General features: G+C 46.4%; 1 protein-coding gene across 1 annotated transcript in view; it reads right to left on the bottom strand.

Annotated features, from left to right (window-relative positions):
* The window catches only part of LOC131419146 (SLIT-ROBO Rho GTPase-activating protein 3), a 248,436-nt gene that overhangs the window by 41,478 nt on the left and 188,168 nt on the right, over window positions 1-18,790 (bottom strand). The window contains exons 11-14 of the mRNA XM_058564009.1: window positions 13,484-13,511; window positions 8,315-8,417; window positions 3,113-3,173; window positions 1,292-1,369 (exon numbers count right to left, since the gene is read on the bottom strand). Coding sequence (XP_058419992.1) covers window positions 1,292-1,369; window positions 3,113-3,173; window positions 8,315-8,417; window positions 13,484-13,511 — 270 coding nt within the window. The remainder of the gene's footprint in view (window positions 1-1,291; window positions 1,370-3,112; window positions 3,174-8,314; window positions 8,418-13,483; window positions 13,512-18,790) is intronic.

Raw genomic sequence — 18,790 nt, forward strand, 5'->3', positions numbered from 1 at the left:
TGGGGGCTGTGATGGTGACCACCTGGGGCTGAGTGCTTCCCCTACCCTGGAGCTAGACCTCAGGGTGGAACGGGGGGTGAGTTTGTTCAGGAGGCAGCCCCTCCAGGGGAAGCCTGATAATAAATAGGGAGAATTCCAGGGCTGGAGCCCCCGGGAAAGGCCTGCTCAGAGCACAGCAACAGGGACAAACCATATGCCCCCCAAGGCTGTTAGGAGAGTTATGTAGAAGAATGGGGAGGAAAGTGCTTTGTAAACTAGGACGCGATACACTGCGTGGAAATGGGTTTGGGATTGGGGTCCTCAGACCAAACTTAACATCGGAACCACTGAGAGAAAAAGGCAGTAAATCAGAGTTAAGAGGGGTAAATGATGAAGATGTGACCCTTCTAAAATGCTGTTAAGCTGGAGGCAGAGACGTTGTTTAGGACGCCTATATACTAACTCTTCTTTCCTCCCCTGGGATGAGGATATAGACTTCCTAATGCTGGACTTGGTTCAACCACCAGGGAGCACGATGTCTGAAAATACTTGCTTGAATGGGAACGCATGGATTTAGCTGCACCGCAGTAGTGAGACAAGCACTGAGACTAAAAAGGCAGAGGTGTAGTAAGAATTGAGCTTTTCCTGACCCAGAGTCCTGACTTCGCATGGACACTGTCACTGGCCGTCTGTCCCCATGAGGGATTCTGAGGCCAAGGGAGGCTATACCAAATAAGCCACGTGCACTCCTATTGTGTGGCGACATCATTTTTAATAAGCTTTTACATCCTCAGTGAATGAAAGTGGGAACTAGGTAACCTCACCAGGGGTGGAAGGAGTGTACGGTCTCTTCCTCCGAATGTGTAGCTTTGCCAAGAACACTGCATTAAAAATTAAGAATCGCGGTATTCTAAAGCCAGTCAGTGTTGTCTATGTTCTTTCAACTTTACAAAACACAGCAGCCTTTACAGACTCACATAATAATTCTGGAGTGCTTTACAAGGCCCTCTTTCCCAGGAACCACTGTACAGCCCACCAGAGAAAGTCACCCATGTATACTGGTAAATGTTTAACATTTTAGCTCTTTGGAGGAGAAAAAGAAAAAGAAAAGATCTTAGTGTTTGCTAATTGCTGTGGTATAAATTCTCCCGTCTTGACTGCTTTCAAGCTACCAAAGTGAAGTTGCTGATGCAAGTGGGAAAGAGATTTTGATACAAGCCAACCCCAGCACACCACTGGCTCTAAGACACGAGTTAACACCCACCCTGGCTTCCTCTTGGCTACAAGCTTGAGATGGTCACTCTGCACCTACCTCTCTCAAAGGAATTTTTGATGTCATTGACTTCGACCTGAGATCCCGGCACACGGAAGATCCCTTGCTGCTGGAGTCCTAAAAGAAACAAACAAACAAAAAAAGAAACAGAAAATGCCAGGAGGCCTTGAGCTCATCAGACCACGGGGAACATCGATGACTCTCCCCATTACTTGTCTTTTTCTCTCACTATCCTTTATAAGAGTCATTCCCAATGAAGGTCTCCAGGCAGAAGCCCCAAAGTAACCTTTGCAATGAACTTCAGCTGGCCAAAATACTCAGACACATCCTGCTTCATATGCCTGTGATCTCTTGTCTGGACTTGAAGGAAAAGGCCACAGGAAGTCTTTATATCAACGCTGGACCAGTGAAGAACTTCCAATTTAACCAACAGATCAGCTCAATCTAATAACTGGTTGGTGCACTTTGCCTACCCAGTTCATCAGTTGCAGTGGTACCAATAGCTTGGCATGAGTTTACAAATGCCATTTGAGTTTCACAGTGATTTTGAACAAGCAAGATTAATACTACTCCCTCAACCATCCCCCCCCCACCACTGCCCCACCAACACAGACATCTTCTTCCTTCAAGAAAAGCTAGAGTCTAGAGTGCATGCTGGCCTGGAATCAAGGAGTTTGGGGGAGATTAAATTATTAAAGAAAAACAATCTCACACTTTTATGTGTTTCTACAAGGCCATAGCAAAGAGGAGACCCTGATACCTGACATGAGAGTAATGACATAACAATGACCTACAGGATGGAAGGAATTGAAGGGCCTCCCTCATCTGGAATGGGAATCAATGGGGGAGACTATGATCCTATCCCTGAGATTCAGTTTTTCTATATAAAACAACTCTCCACATTATAATTGAGGAAAGCGTTTACCCTTAAAAGGCAGGCTTTAGTCAAAGTCTCGTTGTACATAGTATGTGCTCAATAAACCTTGTTCCTTTCCTTCGTTAACCAATACGAATATCTACCACCTGTGTGTCCGATGCCATCCTCCTGGCTCATTCCTGTCCAGTCACACTGGCCTTCCGTCCCATATCAGGCCTCTACATTGGCCATTCTCTCCACCTGGACTGCATGGCTGGCTGCTTCTACTCCAATACCACCCCCGGGAGAAGTGTCTCCTTACAACCTTAGCCACAGCAGCTCCGCCCCCCTCCAGCTATTCTCTATCCCCTTTTAATTCATTTCTTGGCATTATCACTGCCCGAAATTATATTATTTATTTCTCTGCTTGTTTACTCCCGTGCCCTTCTAACTGATCAAGTCAGCTACCTAGGGCTGGCACCTTACCCGCCTTGTTCACGCCTGTATTCCCATCGTCCCACACAGAGCCTGCTATGCACTCTGAAAATACATTTTTGGAGGGAAGAATAAATGAATAGATAGAAGCACGAGTTAAGTGCTGGGGATACCATGGTAGCAAATCCCAGACACTACATTTCCTGCATGGAGCTTACTACAATCCAGCAGTATCAACTGACTGATTGGCCAACAGCATTCAGCGCTCAAAGCCCAGAGCTCTGGCGTTGGGTGGGAGTGAGGCAGAACTAAAACGGTTCTCCTGTCTGTGCCCTCCCTGCTCCCCGGTTCTCCTATCTCCTGGGTCTTCTCACCACCCTCCGCCCCCCGACACACAAGGCTCAAAAGACAGCACTCAGGATAGCAGCTATTCCACAGAGTGTTTCCCTCTCGGAAGCAGAGAAACGGCAGGAAGTCTTCCGAGATGAATTAGAGTCTCACTTCCTATGAGAACAGCCTAGCACCTGTGCTGGAGAGAGCTGAAAACATGGCCCCAAGAGCGAGCTTACCGTATAAATTGATGTATCGGATGCAGCTCTCAACTACAAGCGGGATAGCTTGTCCTGAATCCTTAAGAAAAAAATTGTGAGTTGTATTGGGCTTGGTGACCACCACAGGGACAAAGACATTCCAACACAGATTATAAACTCAAGCCAGAATATTAGTACCATCAGATTAGTAGGAAAATGAGCATGGAACTGCTAATCCTAAAGGCTCCACCGACAGTTAAAATAGAGAGTCTTTAGTTATGTGCATAAAAAGGCACAGCCAGGATAATTGTAAAGAAATGCTCCGTCTTCTTACTCAGCTGGGAAGGAATCAGGGCTCAGGAGGCTTGGTGGGCACATCTGGGAAGGGGAGGGACCCACCGCCTGGAGGGGGCAGGAGTCTGCTCCTGAAGAGTCCTTTGCCTCCCGCTCCACTTCGCCCCAACTCGACCTTATTCTTCCAGCACTCAAGGATTAAAAGGCCGGATCAAGGCATCCTCTTAGAACTGCAGCACCTGATGCTAGAATTAAGAACCCACAAGGGGAGAAGCAAGGCTGGCCCCAGGGGTCCTTCTGGGCTCTGAGAAGGGAAGACCAGTTCTACTCGTGATGTTACAACCCAAACATCCAGACAGATATTTGTTTACCAGTAAACACATTACAAGGAAAAGTTCTACAACAGCTAACGTCAGCCATTGACCATGAGTGGCCAACCTTAGTCACAAAGGCTGAATAAGATGCAGTTCTAAACATACACATCTGGGGCATGAAAGCATTTTCAATTCTATCTTTCTAGACTAGCCCATGCCACAGAGCTGAGCAAGGGGTGCTTTTCGTCTGCAGTCCATGATTGGTTGATCTCTCTGTTATTTCAGGCCACTTAAAGAGCACGAAGTCTTTTTAAAACTTTTTTAAAAGGGGCCAAACTAAATTACTAGTCTTCTCAGAAGGTAAGGAAAAAATAAGACATATGTAATATGCTTTTGTAAAGGGACACAGAAAAAACCATGAGGTTGGAAGCTTTTGTGACTCCTCCACACCCCACTTGTGAATTCTTTCCTTGATTAATTATGGTCAGGGAGAGGACAGTAAAATGGACCCATTGGTAACAGGCAAGGTGGGCCCTGTTTTAGAAGTGAGTACTACAGACAGGTTCCATCCAGTTGAATGGGGCTAACGGACCTTTCTAGTAAATACCTGGTTCCTGGTTCGAGCATTTCTTCTTCCTCTGATAACAAAAAATAAACAGGCAGCAGAGCAGGAGAAAAAGAAAAGATTACGCAGGAGTAAGATCAGTTAGAGTAAGCAGATCCTTCCGAGTCCGTGAATGCCGAAATGCAATGGCAGCCAGCAAAGGTCCTGGGGAGACTGCCAGCCAGCCCGCGGTAGGGAGGGCCACCCCTGTGCCACAGGGCCTCATACGAGTTCGAGCTCTCCCCTAGGCAACCTTCCAGGTGGCAAAGGGTCCCCTATCAGTCCTTGTCAGAGTGCAGGAATGGTGCCTACTGAACCCTTTGAGGAAAGGGTTCCACGCCTACCCTCTTCTCAACACAGGGCTGTTGATTCATCAACGGGCAAGAGCCCACCTAAGACCCCTTAAGGTTAGCCCAGCTACCCACAAAAATGAGGGCCATGTATCTTCATGTGTCTACCGTAACACTGTCCCTGGAATTCAGCTCAGGAAACCTCATTCTTAGTAAAAAGCTAATTTTACCAAGAGCTTGTGGATCGGGTGCCCTCTGGATAGGACCCAAAGTGTTCCACCTGGTTCTAAATTCCAAACAGCTTCCCATGTTTTCTACCAAACAGGCTGGGTAGTTTTTCCTGGGTGTCCACTTGGCTTTGCTCTCCTTCCTACCCCTTGACATCACACTGGCCCTGAGAACACCTCAGGGAACCCCAAAGGCTGAGACAGGCCTGGGAGAGTGAGGCAGGAGAGAGTCAGAATGCCTTCGTGATCCTGCTCCCAAGAACTGGAGCCTTTGCTGTCACTAAAGCCACTGAAGCCACCCGTTTTCCGGGGAGCACTGACTGTTCTTCTTCCCATATGTGCAGTGGGTCAGGCTCTGGGGTGGGTGCTATGTCTCATCCAGGCTCCTTGAAGAGGCCGAACTGAGAAACTCAAGGATGTGGTAGGTGCTGTCATTTGTCCAGTCACCAGCATCTCAACAACTGGAATTATCATATGTTGGCTAAACCTACCTAAATCCTAGAACTGAGCAAACAGCCTGGTCAGATGGGGCTTGATGAGCAATCTCCTAACAGCTAATGGCGACAACAATAGCTAACACTCACAGGGTGCTTACTGTGCGCCAGGTAGCGCTCTAGAAACACGGCGCGTATTAGCTCATTTGAACCTCATCACACACTCATGCAGTAGGTGATTATCATTCTCATTTTATAGAAACAAGGTGAGGACTCTCCCTTCCCCCCAGAGGTAGACCTCCTGGGCTTCAAAATTTATAATAAAAATCGAGTTTCCCTCTGTTTGAGAGGAGAAAAAAAAAATCAAGGATTTTGAAAAGGGTCAATTCCGGTAGGGTCCTAGAAATTTATAGAAGTAACTCCAACCACATTTATCCACCATTCTTAACTCAGGGATGCTTCCTCATTCCTCTAAATCATCATAATCACGGAGTCCCAGTGATGTCATTTTATTGAAAAACCTTTCTCAGGTTTGGCATTTCAAAGCCAGGGAGTCTGAGTTCACACAGAATCTTCTTCCAGATGGCGTGGGAATCCTAAGAGAAAATTAAATTCTGCTCACAAAGGTTGAAGGATTGACTATATGATAATGGCTTTTCCTTCTCTGACAGTTAATAATCCTGGAGAGTAAGACCACGCTGGTGCAAGTTTGTCTGTGCCCTACCTGGCTCACAGAGGGGCACAGAACAGTTGGTTGAACCTCCCTGATAGAATGTGGTGTAAGTACAGTGTGACTACAAAGAAAGGCAATCATTTAACAAATATACCTTTTTTTTTTAGAAAAAGTCAAATAGTCCCCTGAGGAGGCTGTGCCCCTACTCCAACAACATGCCACTGCTCAGTGCTCTGGGGTGTCCCTCTTTGGGGGCTCTTCTCAGAGCTGCTCGACCAGCCTCACTCTAGCATATGCCCCTTGCCATTTGGTGCCTCCAGTGATGTTGCAAGGCTGAGTTCTGATTCTAATACAAAGTTTTGGCCCCACTGACAAAGGCCAGGCTGCAGGCTCTAGAGAAGACTGAACAACTGCAGCAATGATGGTACATTTAGAAGAAGAATGTGGCCTCCCAAGGTGACTTCCTCCAAGGGGCAAACACTCACATGGTTGAAGAAGTTCTGATGTGTTTGTCAGGAGGAAGAGACGCAGACTATGGGAGAGTCACACATTTCACGTAGGAGCTCTCTATTAAGAGACTATTTCCTTCAACAGAACACCTCATTTTCAACCTGTCAGTTAAGAGTCAGCTCCTTCCGAGTGTCCTGACTGATGACCCGTTTCCAAAGAGCTGAGAAAATGAGGGAAGCCGCCCCTGTCTCTGAGCCTTCATTCCCTCTGTTCCTCCTTTCAGGAGCTCCCCTGTCCTACTTCTCGCCACTTTACTCCTACCCTTCCTTCACAGCCTCGCCAGAAGCCCCTGTGCCCTCGTGCTCATAGCTCTTCTGGCTCTGAGCTCTCACAGAACTTGTTTCTGTGGGATAATTCACTGAGTGCTCGTCTGAATTGCCTCACACTTCTAGCTTTCTGTGTTGAAAATCTTCCAGTGACACTGTAAGCTCCTTGAGGGCAGAGAGCACAGTGAATAAGCCTCTCAGTCCCCTCTCAGCTACGGAGAGTGGCGCTTTTGAGGGCAATGGTGACTGAGAAGAAAGGCTTGGAGGAGAGAGGAGGGAGGATGACGAAGGACTCTGACATAGCCCCATGCCCCCATGACCTACTGGAGGGCAAACTGCTCCCTCAGGGTCACCTCCAAGCAGTACTTCTTTCCTGATGCACCCAGATCCTCCATACCTCACTCCTCTGAGATACCCTAAAGCAGCCCTTGCTGTTCCCTGCCCTGGGCAATCCCAACTTGTGCTGTACTGTCCCACTGTGTCTTTCCTCCACTGTCCCCTCCCCAGAACCCAGCTCCCAGGCAGAGACAGTCCTGGGACCCAGGATTGTCCTGCCTACTCCTCCCAGGCCTGAGGCTGTCCCTCCTTCTCCTGTAAGTCCTGTGTGTACCCTGTCTGAGAATGGAGGAGAGAGAGCTGGATCAGGGGCAGCCTCTGCTACTCCAAAATTGTCAGCAAAGCCCAAGAGCCTTGACTTTCCTCCTGATGGACACTAGTCTTCCTTCCTGCAGAAAGTGTCTTCAGTGGACAGTGGTGGGCTCTCAAATAACTGGCAGGGATCTTCTCTCCTGTTCCCCCTAAATAATGTTAAGAGTGCATCTCCCCTTCTTCCAGTCTCTCCCTACCGGCTGCCCTTTTCAACTCCATCATCATCTTAATTTGCCTTGGGCCATTCTATCTGGGATGGATTGATCCTGTACCTTTTGCATCCAAGAAGCAAGAAAAGAGAAACTCACCTAGCTGAAATGCTTGAAGTTTTAGTTTAAGATGGAAAAGGTTAACCTGGAATTCTAAAGGGACTACCTCAGCTCTTCTCCCTTCTCCCAAACTGCTCAACAAGAAGCAAAACTAGGTGGGAGGGTCTTCTCTCATACAAAATGTATGTGTTTCTTTTGCTGGTATATTCCCAACAACAACAACACAAATCACTTGTATAAAAACACACTGTTGCCCACAGGAATTTTCTTTGTGTTACTTCCAACCAATCTCCTCTTGGGAGATGTGGGTGTGAAGTGAGGTAAGGGGGTTTCTCTAACTGTCCCTCAGGCTAGTTAGGACCCCAGTTCCTGAAGCAATAAAGCGTGGCTGGCGGGGACCACTGTTCTGGCATTTCAACCCCACTTGGACTTCACTGGGTTTCTTCATGATCATATCCCTCCCCTAGGACTGAGAATCATGGCAACGTACTTAGGAGCAACTGGTCAGAGACAAAAGCTGCCCTGATTAGAAGCCCTTACTGAAGCCACGAGCAGGCTGCAGTGAGGAGCCCGCTCGCCACAGGGCCTGGTTGAGGGCACAGACTGAAAGTTCTGGTTGGTCAGGGCAGGGCTGCTGGCCAGGGAAGGAGGTGGAGAGAGGCTGCCATTACATTGGGTGCATTCGCGGACTCCGTGGCTCCCCAGCAAGTACCTTAATGAACGCTTCCATACAGCCGTTAAATAGTTTATGGCTACACACTGAGAGAGGCCTAGGTCTCCTCATTTTCTGTGGTTTAGGGGGAAGACAGGGGGGCCTAGGGGAAAACGGAACAAAAGAAATCAAGAAAGCAACCAAGGTAAACATACAACTGGGAAAGACGCTCTTAAAATCCACGACTGGAGGAGAATACAAATGCAAATGAAAGCCCCTGAGCCCCCAGCACATTGGAGTCCAATGCTCCATCTGAAGGCCTTTGGATGCTTAAGCGGATCTTAATCGACCCACAATGTCAAGCAGGAGCAATGCTCGTATAATACAAGTGCATTCTAAATCACAGGAGGGAAATAGCATGTGTCCAGGAAACCACTGAAACTCCAATCAGAGGCTGTCATCCTGCAAAGCTGACCAGATGGAGGGGGAATCAGGGGAGAGAGATGTATTCTGTAGCCTGAGAAAGCAAGAGACTTTCAAAGATGATTGGAAGGGTTAATTTTCATTATTTTGGCTTAAATTCTTCACCAAGTCTCAACTCCCAACGTACCAGGGCACTGATCATCCTAATGCCTCTTGGCATTTCAAATGCACTTGACTAATCTTTATTTCATTGACCTAAGAGCCATGCAATTATTATTCTCGCTTTAGAGATAAAGAAACTGATGCCAAGAGGGAGTCTGCAGCTTCTTTGGGGTCCCCGGGTGACCCAGGATGATGACTACATCCTGTTCTTTAGTTAAGTACACTTTCAGTTAAAGTGCTTTCAAATCCATGACCACACTTAACATCAGCTCAACCCTGTATGTATGGCCCCATTTTACAGAAGCAGAAACTGAGGCCTAGAAAGGGGAACTGGCAGAGTCAGGCCCCAAACCCAGGCCTCTTTGGTTCCAAGTCCAAGATTTTTCCCATCAGGGCCTGTCATGGAGCCTTAGGGCACATTTTCATTTCCATCCAAGGACTCATCCATCCCATTAACCCTTGCCAGCGGAGGACCCAGAGGGTCAGGTTGAAAGTGTCTTGCTTTACTTTAGGATCTCCATTCCCTGTGCTCCACTCTTGGCCACAGGGACGGGAAACCACACCACAGTTCACCAGAAACAGTGAAACAGCCACAAACACTGGACCAGTTTCCAGAGTTGTTCACCATGCATATACCTGTGTTGGCTTATTTGCTCATCTTTCGCCACCCAAGTTGGCCTGACTCAATGCTGCCAGTCTTCCAGGGCAAGGGGCTTTCTGAGGTTAGGCGGAGGGCCCCTAACCAAGAGAGGCAGTTCATTCTCAAATGGCTTGGTTCACAATTTGGGGAGCAACAAGTGGGGACCCAGCCTGGCACAGATATTGTTCACATGTAACGAGCAAGGACCTGGTCCCCCAGGTCTTGACTGATTTCTGTGAATGGGCAAGAAATTGTACGGACTTGGGAGCCAATCAAGGTGAATGAGATTCATGCTGTCTCTGCTCATTGGCCTTGTTGAGCCTATCTCCTTCAATAGCCCAGCCATCTAGGAAACTACAACCGACTTCTCCTAGGCATTTGAGTATTGAGCAAATGCAGCTAGCTCCAGGACATGCATGGGCAAAGACACGGTTGAATCCAAATATCATGCCACTCAAACACTGGAACCAAAATAACAGCACAGACCAAAATTTTTAAATGAAACAACAGGCAAGATTATTTTGAGCCCATCTTGGATCTATGTCAATTTGGTTAGCTAAGTCCATGTCATTTCTTTTTCTTAAGTTACTAATTTTTTGAGCATGTGCATATACAGGGGTGACATTTCTAACAACGGATCTACTTTTGAATTTTCAAATGTGAAAAGAGAGGGTCAAAAATGTGACACAAGGCCATGGGTTTTAAGTCTTGGCATTTGGAATAACCTGAAGACAGCAACTTTGTGGCCTTGTTTTCATGGGGTTTTGGGTTTCTGTTTTTCAACATTCTCAGATCATTTCCTTACCTCACACTGCGTGATACCCTCACAATAACCCTGTGAGGTAGGCAAGAATTATTAAACCCACTTTAAACATACGGCAAACAAGCCCATGAAAGATTAAGAAACTTGCCCAAGGTCACATAGATAATATGTGATTGACGCTGGAAATAGAATTCAGCTATTCAGTAGGAAGATTACTCAAGATTCTGGTGTATGAAATTGGGAAGTTGATTTTATCACAGAACATCCAGCAGTAGCATTAAATTATCCATTAAATTCCCATGGCCAGCAAGAGTAGAGACTCTTAATGAAGGTGTTGGACACCCAATATCAAAAAAAATCTAGGGTGCCCAGCTGGAAGGTTTCCCTAATAAGTCCTAAGGATTTTTTTTAAGTTCACAAAATGGAATAAAGGGAGAATAGGATACTTTTTGCCACGTCTCCTGCCCAATCCAGAAAGCAAAGGACTGTTCAAATCACACCGGGATTTCTTTCTTTGTGTGGTGCTCTGTGCACTGACCGGAATCTCTGACAAGGAAACGTAGCTATCCCAACTTTGCACGACATCAAATCGATACCGACTTACTGAAGTGCTGGGTGGGGCACAAAGTGGGGAGCAGGGGGGCAGCTCAGCCAAGGAAAGTGGGGCAGCCTAAGCCTTCCATCTCTTCTGCTGCTCAGTTGCAGAGCAAAAAGGAAAGAAAGAAAGAGAGAGAGGCAGGGAAAATAGGAACAGAGAAAGCCACGGAGAGGAAGAAACAGAAACCAGAGACCAATGTCCCCTTTCTGCCTTTTGACCAAGATGAAAATTAACATACACGGCAACATAGGAATTGGCCTCAAAATTATTCTGTGACCAAAAGTACGGTGATTAAAATTTTCCCTAGACAACCCAATAGATGTGGGTGTCAACATCCAAAATGGCAGCAGTATTGTAGTTCAATGGCAGTCAGGCTCTCGGAGGCTGTGCACAGGTGTGCATCAGGTTGCATCTGCTTGGACAGGAAATCTCAAGTGATTTCACTGCTAGTCCAGCCCACAGAGGCAAGTCAACCTGGGTTAGGGAAGCCAGTCTTTAGTTTGAGTAACCATAACCAAACCTTACGTTTGCATCTGGCTTTGCCATTTACCATACACTTTTCAAGTGCATTATTGCATCTGGTTGGCCTAATTACAAGGTTATTACGAATTTGGGCTATTATAAGATAAGGTTCTTAAGTATGAGAAAAAATATAACGTGTTGCAACCCATGTGCAAAAATTGGTCTGTCTATACAAGGTCAGAGGCAACTTGGCCGAGGGACCTGCTCAAGTGATCATCCAAAACGACACCAACCTTGGGCAGGAAACTATGGAAGATTCAGAAAGCCATAGTATACATCTTACCCAGGGCCTTTAAGATTTATTTTAAAACCACTTCCAAGTTGGCAATGCATTGCACAACAAGTTAAAAATGATCTTTGGAAGTAAGGGGAAGCTTTTAGTTTACTAACAAAGCTGCCTTTGACCTTGGCCAAGGGCCAGAGTGCAGATGGCTGGGTTTGCATTTTAGTGCACTATATCTAAGTGGGAGGTCTGTAATCCTAGCTCAGATTTCCCAGGCGCTAGGTCAAAGAGGGTGTGGAAGACAACATCTCAGAGGGCTTTATCCAAAAAAAAAAAAAAAAAAAAACCTTCAACTTTTCTCTGAGGAAGACCTGGGACCTGGCCAAGGGTTTATATGTGGATCTCTCCTGCAATCTGCTTACCATCTTCCCCCACACAAGTTCTAGGAATTAGGAGGAAGTGAGGGATGGCTCAATTTGTCCCCCATCTGTTTCACTATTTGTAGACTTTGGTGTAAAATGTGGCTTCTGCTGTTTTGGGACTATCACAATATCCTCTTGCCAGAAGAAATAAGTAAATAAATAAATAAATAAATGAGTTTGTTTCTAAAAGGTTCTTAGAAAGTGACCCTGCACATCTGCTGCCCCATGTGCTGGAATGTCCTCGCCTGGCATCCTGAATCATCCTGGTGTTCCCAGACTGCCGGGGCCCAGAGGAACAGCTGCACAGGCTAAGCTTCTGGAGAGCCCTCAGTCTCCCCTATCCTGGGCCCAGCAAACTGAAAACCCCAGAGCTTTCCAAGCCTCTTCCCAGCAACTCCCTTCCAGATGAGCAGGAGAGAATCGAGGGTTCTTTCTCTCTCTTGCCAAGTACAACAGCTTTCCAGGATTTGGGCCACTGGGAAGAATTTGTGGGGAAAGGATGTCATTGGGTCATTGGGCCAAAAGGCAGCTCTCAACTGCCACATGACAGAAGAGTGCAGGCCTCCCGGGCCAATGGCTGAATTCATATTGGGCAGGGGGATAGCTATTGCTGGGAACTGGGACATGGGTGGGCTCTAGGAACCACCCGGGCAGCGACAGGGCTGCTTGTGGATCTAAACTCGCTGAAAGTAGAGGAAAGGTCCAGTCGCTAAAAGAAAGCCCATCAGCTATCAGCTGCTGAGTGGAAAGTGTTCACTGGCTCTGGTCTGCTCAGGGAAAAGCACAAAGGGTAATGCTGAGCAAGCTGGAGAGAAAGCAGAAGTTGCCCGTGTGTTACTTTCCCAGCAAGGGACTCCATCACCAGTCCATCCAAGTGCCTATGACGTCCAAAGCCAGGGTGCGGGCAGTGGGCGCGTATGTGGATATGCACATGCGTATGCCCAAGTGTGCGCCATACGAGCCAAATCCAAAGCCTTGGCAAATGGGGACCCTAGGCTGGGCCCCCCGCCTGGGCTGGGCAGTTTGCTCAGCAGCCATGTAACAGATGGGAGTCAGGTCAACAGCTACCCCACAGCCTCTGGCCTCCACTGGTTGCCCTCAGCCACTCTGCCATGTATGTCTGTCCACCCCATGGATAGCGCGATGGGGGACGGAGACAGGAGGCAGATACGGCACTGACCCACAGCAGCTCCGAAAGCCCCCTCCCCATCACCGCCTAGAGGGGGCATGGCTTCACCAGTCTAAGGCTAGAACAAGCAGAGAAGCAGAACGGCACATTTGCCTCCCCTCTCAGCACAGCTGCGCCATCCCATGAGGACACTGGTGAAGAGCTGTCCCACTCTAGGAATACCCCAGCTTCTCCGAGCTCTCAGCAGTCTCTGTCTTCCCACCTTCCTGCCTCTCCTGCTCCTCCCACCTCATCCCACTCCCCACCTCAGGCAGCATGTGAAAGAAAACAAGATCCTCAGCTCTTACCTGGTTGTGCCACATTCTGCTCTCTCCCCTGGAAAGAAAAGTATACAATGATGTTTAGTTTTAGTTTTTTTTTTTCAACCAAAGTACATTCATTGTTTTCTAAAAACAGAAAAACAACTGGTCTTAATTATTTGTGAAATGGGAAATCTAATTACGCTTAAGGTATCGTCTGTTGGAAAGAACTGCATCTTTTTTTTTTTTTTGGTGAGGAAGAGTGGCCCAGAGCTAACACCTGTTGCCAATCTTCCTCTTTTTGCTCGAGGAAGAGTGGCCCTGAGCTAACATCTGTGCCAATCTTCCTCTATTTTTTGTATATGGGTCACGGCCACAGCATGGCTTGATGAGTGGTGTAGGTCCATGCCCCGGATCCGAACCCCGGAACCCAGGCTGCCAAGGCAGAGAGCACCAAACTTAACCACTATGCCACCAGGCCGGCCCCAAGAACTGCATCTTATTAAATCCCCAGGGCCTCCTATTCGTAGGGCTATGTTCACATACATTTCATTTTTTATTGTTCACATACATTTTTTCCAATGATTCTCAAACTACAGCTTGAAGACCACTTGCATCAGAATCATCTGGGGCTCTTTGTTAAAAATGCAGATTTCTTGGCTTTCCTATGGTCCTCCTGAATCAGAATCTCTGAGATAAGAACCCAGGAATCTGCATTTTAAGAAGCACTCCAGGTGATCCCTTCTATGCATAGCAAAGCTGAAGAACTCATGCACTGCTTTATATCAACAAAGGTTTACTGAGCACCTGTCACATGCCTGGCCCTGAAGGGCGCCAGCCGTAACACACCTTCTTGGTGTTCCTCAACCCTGCTACCCCTGCCCAGCCCCCACCGCATTGTCAGCTGAAGACCTTCTCGCTTCCTTTCCTGGAAAGGAAAATCAGTCAGACAGGTCTCAGAGCGCCTCCATGAGACCCACTCACCTACCTGTGCCTGCCCACTCCCCCTCTACCTCCTCTTCTGGTGCTCCGGAAGAAGCACCTGCTTCTGCCAAAGCCCAGACCTTCTCCCTGTGCTCTGGGTCCCATCCCTTCCGCCCTTCTCAGGGGTTCTGTTTCTGCAAGTGCCTCCCCTCTCTCTAGCATCACCAATCTCCTCCCTCTGGGTAATTTCCATCAGCATATCAACGCATTCTGGATACATATAACCTAGCTTTCAAATCTCCCCATGACCCCATTTCTCTTCCCAACTACAACCTCATTTCTCAGCTCTCCTTGACAGCAAACTTCCTGAAGAAGCTGTCTAGAGGCACTGTTGCTTCCTCCCCTCCGATCCTCCCCTCACTCCATTGCAGTTGCTTCCTGATCTCATCAGTCCGAGGAGACTGTTCTATGTGGCTGAATCCAATGTCTCTGCTCTTATCTGACTTCTTAGCACCATCAACTCGGGTAATTGCTCCCTTCTTCTTATAAAACTTTCTCCTCTTGATTTGCATAACTCCACATTTTCTAGTTTTCCTTCCTGCCCTACAGGCTGTTCCTCAGTTTCTCTTGCTGTCTGATCCTCATCTGTCCATCCTCTAACCTCTAAATGTTGGGATGCCCCTAGGATGCCTACCCGGATCTTCTTCTCTTCTCTTTCTACACACTCTCTCTAGGTGATCTCAGATGCTTACGGAGGCCTCCCCAATCTTATGTCCAGATCTTATATTCCCCTGGAATTCCAGACTCAAGTCACTGCCCTCTTTTTAACAGCTTTATTGGGGTATAATTTACATATCATAAAATCCACCCATTTGAACTTGATTTTTAGTAAATAGTCCAAGTTCTGCAATCATCAATACAATTCAATTTTATAACATTTCCATCACATGAAAAAGATCCTTTGTGCCAATTTACAGTCACTCCCTCTTCTCATCTCCAGCCTATGGCAACCACTAATCTACTCTGTCTCTATAGATTTGCTTATTCTGGACATTTCATAAAAACAGAATCACGCAATATGTAGTATTTTGCACTTGGCTTCTTTCACTTAGCGTAATGTTTTTGAGGTTCATCCCCAGAGCACGATTCAGTGCTTCATTTCTTTTTTTTTTTTAAAGATTTTATTTATTTATTTTTTCCCCCCAAAGCCCCAGTAGATAGTTGTATGTCATAGCTGCACATCCTTCCAGTTGCTGTATGTGGGACGTGGCCCCAGCATGGCCGGAGAAGCGGTGCGCTCCCGGGATCCGAACCCGGGCTGCCAGCAGCGGAGCGCGTGCACTTGACTGCTAAGCCACGGGGCCGGCCCAGTGCTTCATTTCTTTTACGGTGCAGTGGAGGGCCTCTAGGCCAGTGCTATCCAATGGAAATATAATGCAAGCCACAATTTCTAGTAGCGACGTTACAAAAAGTAAAGAGAAACAGGTGAGATTAATTTTAATAATATATTGTATTTAACCTAATATATCAAAAATATATCATTTCAATGTGTATCAATATAAACAATTAATAAAATGTTTTTATATGTATACATATATTTATTATATATATTTATATATATATTGTACTAACTCTTTGAAATCTGGTGTTCATTTTACACATCTCAGTTCAGACTAGCCATGTTTCAAGTGTTCAATAGCCACGTGTGGCTTGTGGCCACCACACAGGACACCACAAATCTGGACTCTAGAATCCCACCCAGCATTCATGTGAAAGGACTCTTTAAAAAGAAAGAACCGAGCATTTATTTTCTCAACAGAAAACAACGCTGGATGGGGCTGGGGAGAGAAATGGGGGGAGGAAGAGAGTAATAGAGGTCTGAAAATAGAACTTGGAGCAAATTAACACACAATTCCTTAATTCCTAACCAAAGCCACCAGCAGTTACAAGAGTGACTGCAGTTTGTTGAACTGGAGCCAAAGACCAAAGCAAGAAAAGAGAAAAGTTAGGTGAAACAGACAAATTTGCTCTGCTTAATGTGATCGCGTGTCTGGGCTCTGGGGTAAAATCCTACCAGACACCAGTTTGAGTTCAGTGTTCATGTAGACCCAAGACCCTCAGTCAGAGTCAGTGGCAGCCCCTGAAAGGCGTCAGCCAATGGCCTGCATTGACTATAAAGCACAGGGTTTCCCCTAGGGCTGCAGTCAACTGTGCAACTCTGACTTATAGAGGGGACCTGCTCCACCTCCTCCTGGTTCCAAAATTGCCCACCCCTCCAAGTACTCACCGTGGCCCAGTCACACCGCCCTTCCTTTAGTGCTAACTCCCACATTTCTTCACACCTTTGCACATGCTGTTCCCTCTGCCTCGACTCTCTTTCCCCAGTTTTTCACGTGACTGGAGCCTTCTCATCCTTGTCTCGGCTCAAACATCGCTTCTCCTCTGAGGCCTCTCTGATCACCCAACCTAAAGCAGGAGACGTCTCCCCCACTCCCCACATGCACAGTTGTTCTCTGTCTCAGCCCAAATTTCCCATTCGCGCCACTTATCTCAGTTATAATTCTTTATTTAATAGTTTGTTTACTGTGTGAGGTCTCTCTTCCCCATGAAGGCAGGAATCTTTTCTGTCTTTTATACACTGTACCCTCAGTCCTCGCCGAGCACAGTGCCTGTGCTTCTGGATGGACAGATGGACAGATGAACAGATGGACAGGGGCAGGGAGGGAAGAAGGGGGAGGTATGAATGAAAGGGTTTAGGTCCTGGAGTGGAATGTCAGAACATATCAAGGCAGACTTTCCTCTGGCAAGGAATCTCATATATTCTCCTTTGGCTTTAGGCTCACATTCTAGCTCTCAAGAACCCCATTACCAACATCTTTTGGAATAAATTGTCTCAACTTCTAACAAATGGCAGAAATCAAAAACGCTCTGCCCTTTACCTTCCGAGATCTGTTGGGACTTTAAAAAAATATTTTATAGTTGGTGGCTCATTTTCTAGAAGGTCAGACTGTCTGGTCCTGGTGGACATTTTGCTCTGTAATGGGCTATTAAATCTTGGCCTGAAAAGGTTATGTCCCATCCTTTTATAGACCATGTACTATTTATCCTTGAGGAGCCAGAGTAAATTGAAAAGCCACCCGTATCTTTGGTGTAAACCCTGGAGCTTACAGACTACCCAGAGCAATAAAAAGGTCAGAGATCTAAGACTCAGAGATGACGATAACTGAGAATCCTCTGCCAATTAAACGACACAGCAATAGCCAAGGGCATATGAGGCTGTGTGCTCTTGTCCCTAAGATGTGGCAGTGACATTTGTAACAAGGAATGCAAATTTGCAGGGCACCTAGAAGCTTTTTGACTTGTGTGTCTGGAGTCAATCACGTTCCAAAATTTGCTTCTAAGTAAAAGTGACTCAAAAGACCTCATGTTTCCTCTAACTTGTGGTTTCTTTGAACCATGCTGTCAAAAGAGTACTTGAGAGAAGCTGAGGCACTGGACATAACACTTCATTTCATTAAAAAAAAAAAAAGCCTTGTATCTTTTCGGCCAAAATATTCTGCTTGGCCCCATATTTCTAACCTGTTTTCAAGATTTCCAGATTGTCCCTCTCAGTACAAAAGAGCCCTCAGACAACACAACAGGCCATTGATACAGGTGTGACTACCCCAGCCCCACGCTTAGAAGAGCTTTCTACTGACTGGAAGAGTCAACATACGCAGGTAGGGAGAATCATCTGTTGACACTCAGAAGAATGAATTAGCCAAGATTTCTCTTTGGCTTGCTTGATTTTTTCATCCCTCCCCCTACCTTTGCCCAAGAGGGCAAGAACTTTATCAACCAGGAGTGCAAATTCTCCCAATGCCCAAAGAATCCACATATACTTGATCATACAGTGGAGATACAAAAATGACTGAAGATTCGGTCTCGGCTTCAGTGTTTTTCAGTAATTCAGTAATTTTTAACTTTAATGAATAATAATGTATCAATATTCATTAATAGTGACAAATATACCATACTCATGAAGAGGGAGATGTGACTAATAGGGGAAATTGGATGTGGAGTATATGGGAACTCTGTACGATCTTTGCAACTTTGCAACTTTTCTGTAAATCTAAAACTATTCTAAAACAAAAAGTTTATTAAAAAATGAAATAAAACAAACAAAAAACCTCCCCAGAATTGACCAGTCTAACAAGACCGATCCCAGTTATCAAAAGAAGCACATGGGCTTTTCCACTGATGGCTTACTAGAAAACAGGATGATGGAGATTCTTCCAGAGGACATTCTTAGCTGCCCTTATACTTCTGAAACTACACTTTCCCGAGGTTTTTTGTTGCTATTCAGCTCAAAACTCAGAAGAAGGACTGGTAAACCCTGTCTCAGAGCAAAGTGCAGCTGAACGCTAAATGAACTTGGAAGACCAAATAGAT

The sequence above is a fragment of the Diceros bicornis genome, chromosome 2 (assembly GCF_020826845.1).
Source record: "Diceros bicornis minor isolate mBicDic1 chromosome 2, mDicBic1.mat.cur, whole genome shotgun sequence".
In the NCBI taxonomy this organism is placed as follows: domain Eukaryota; kingdom Metazoa; phylum Chordata; class Mammalia; order Perissodactyla; family Rhinocerotidae; genus Diceros; species Diceros bicornis.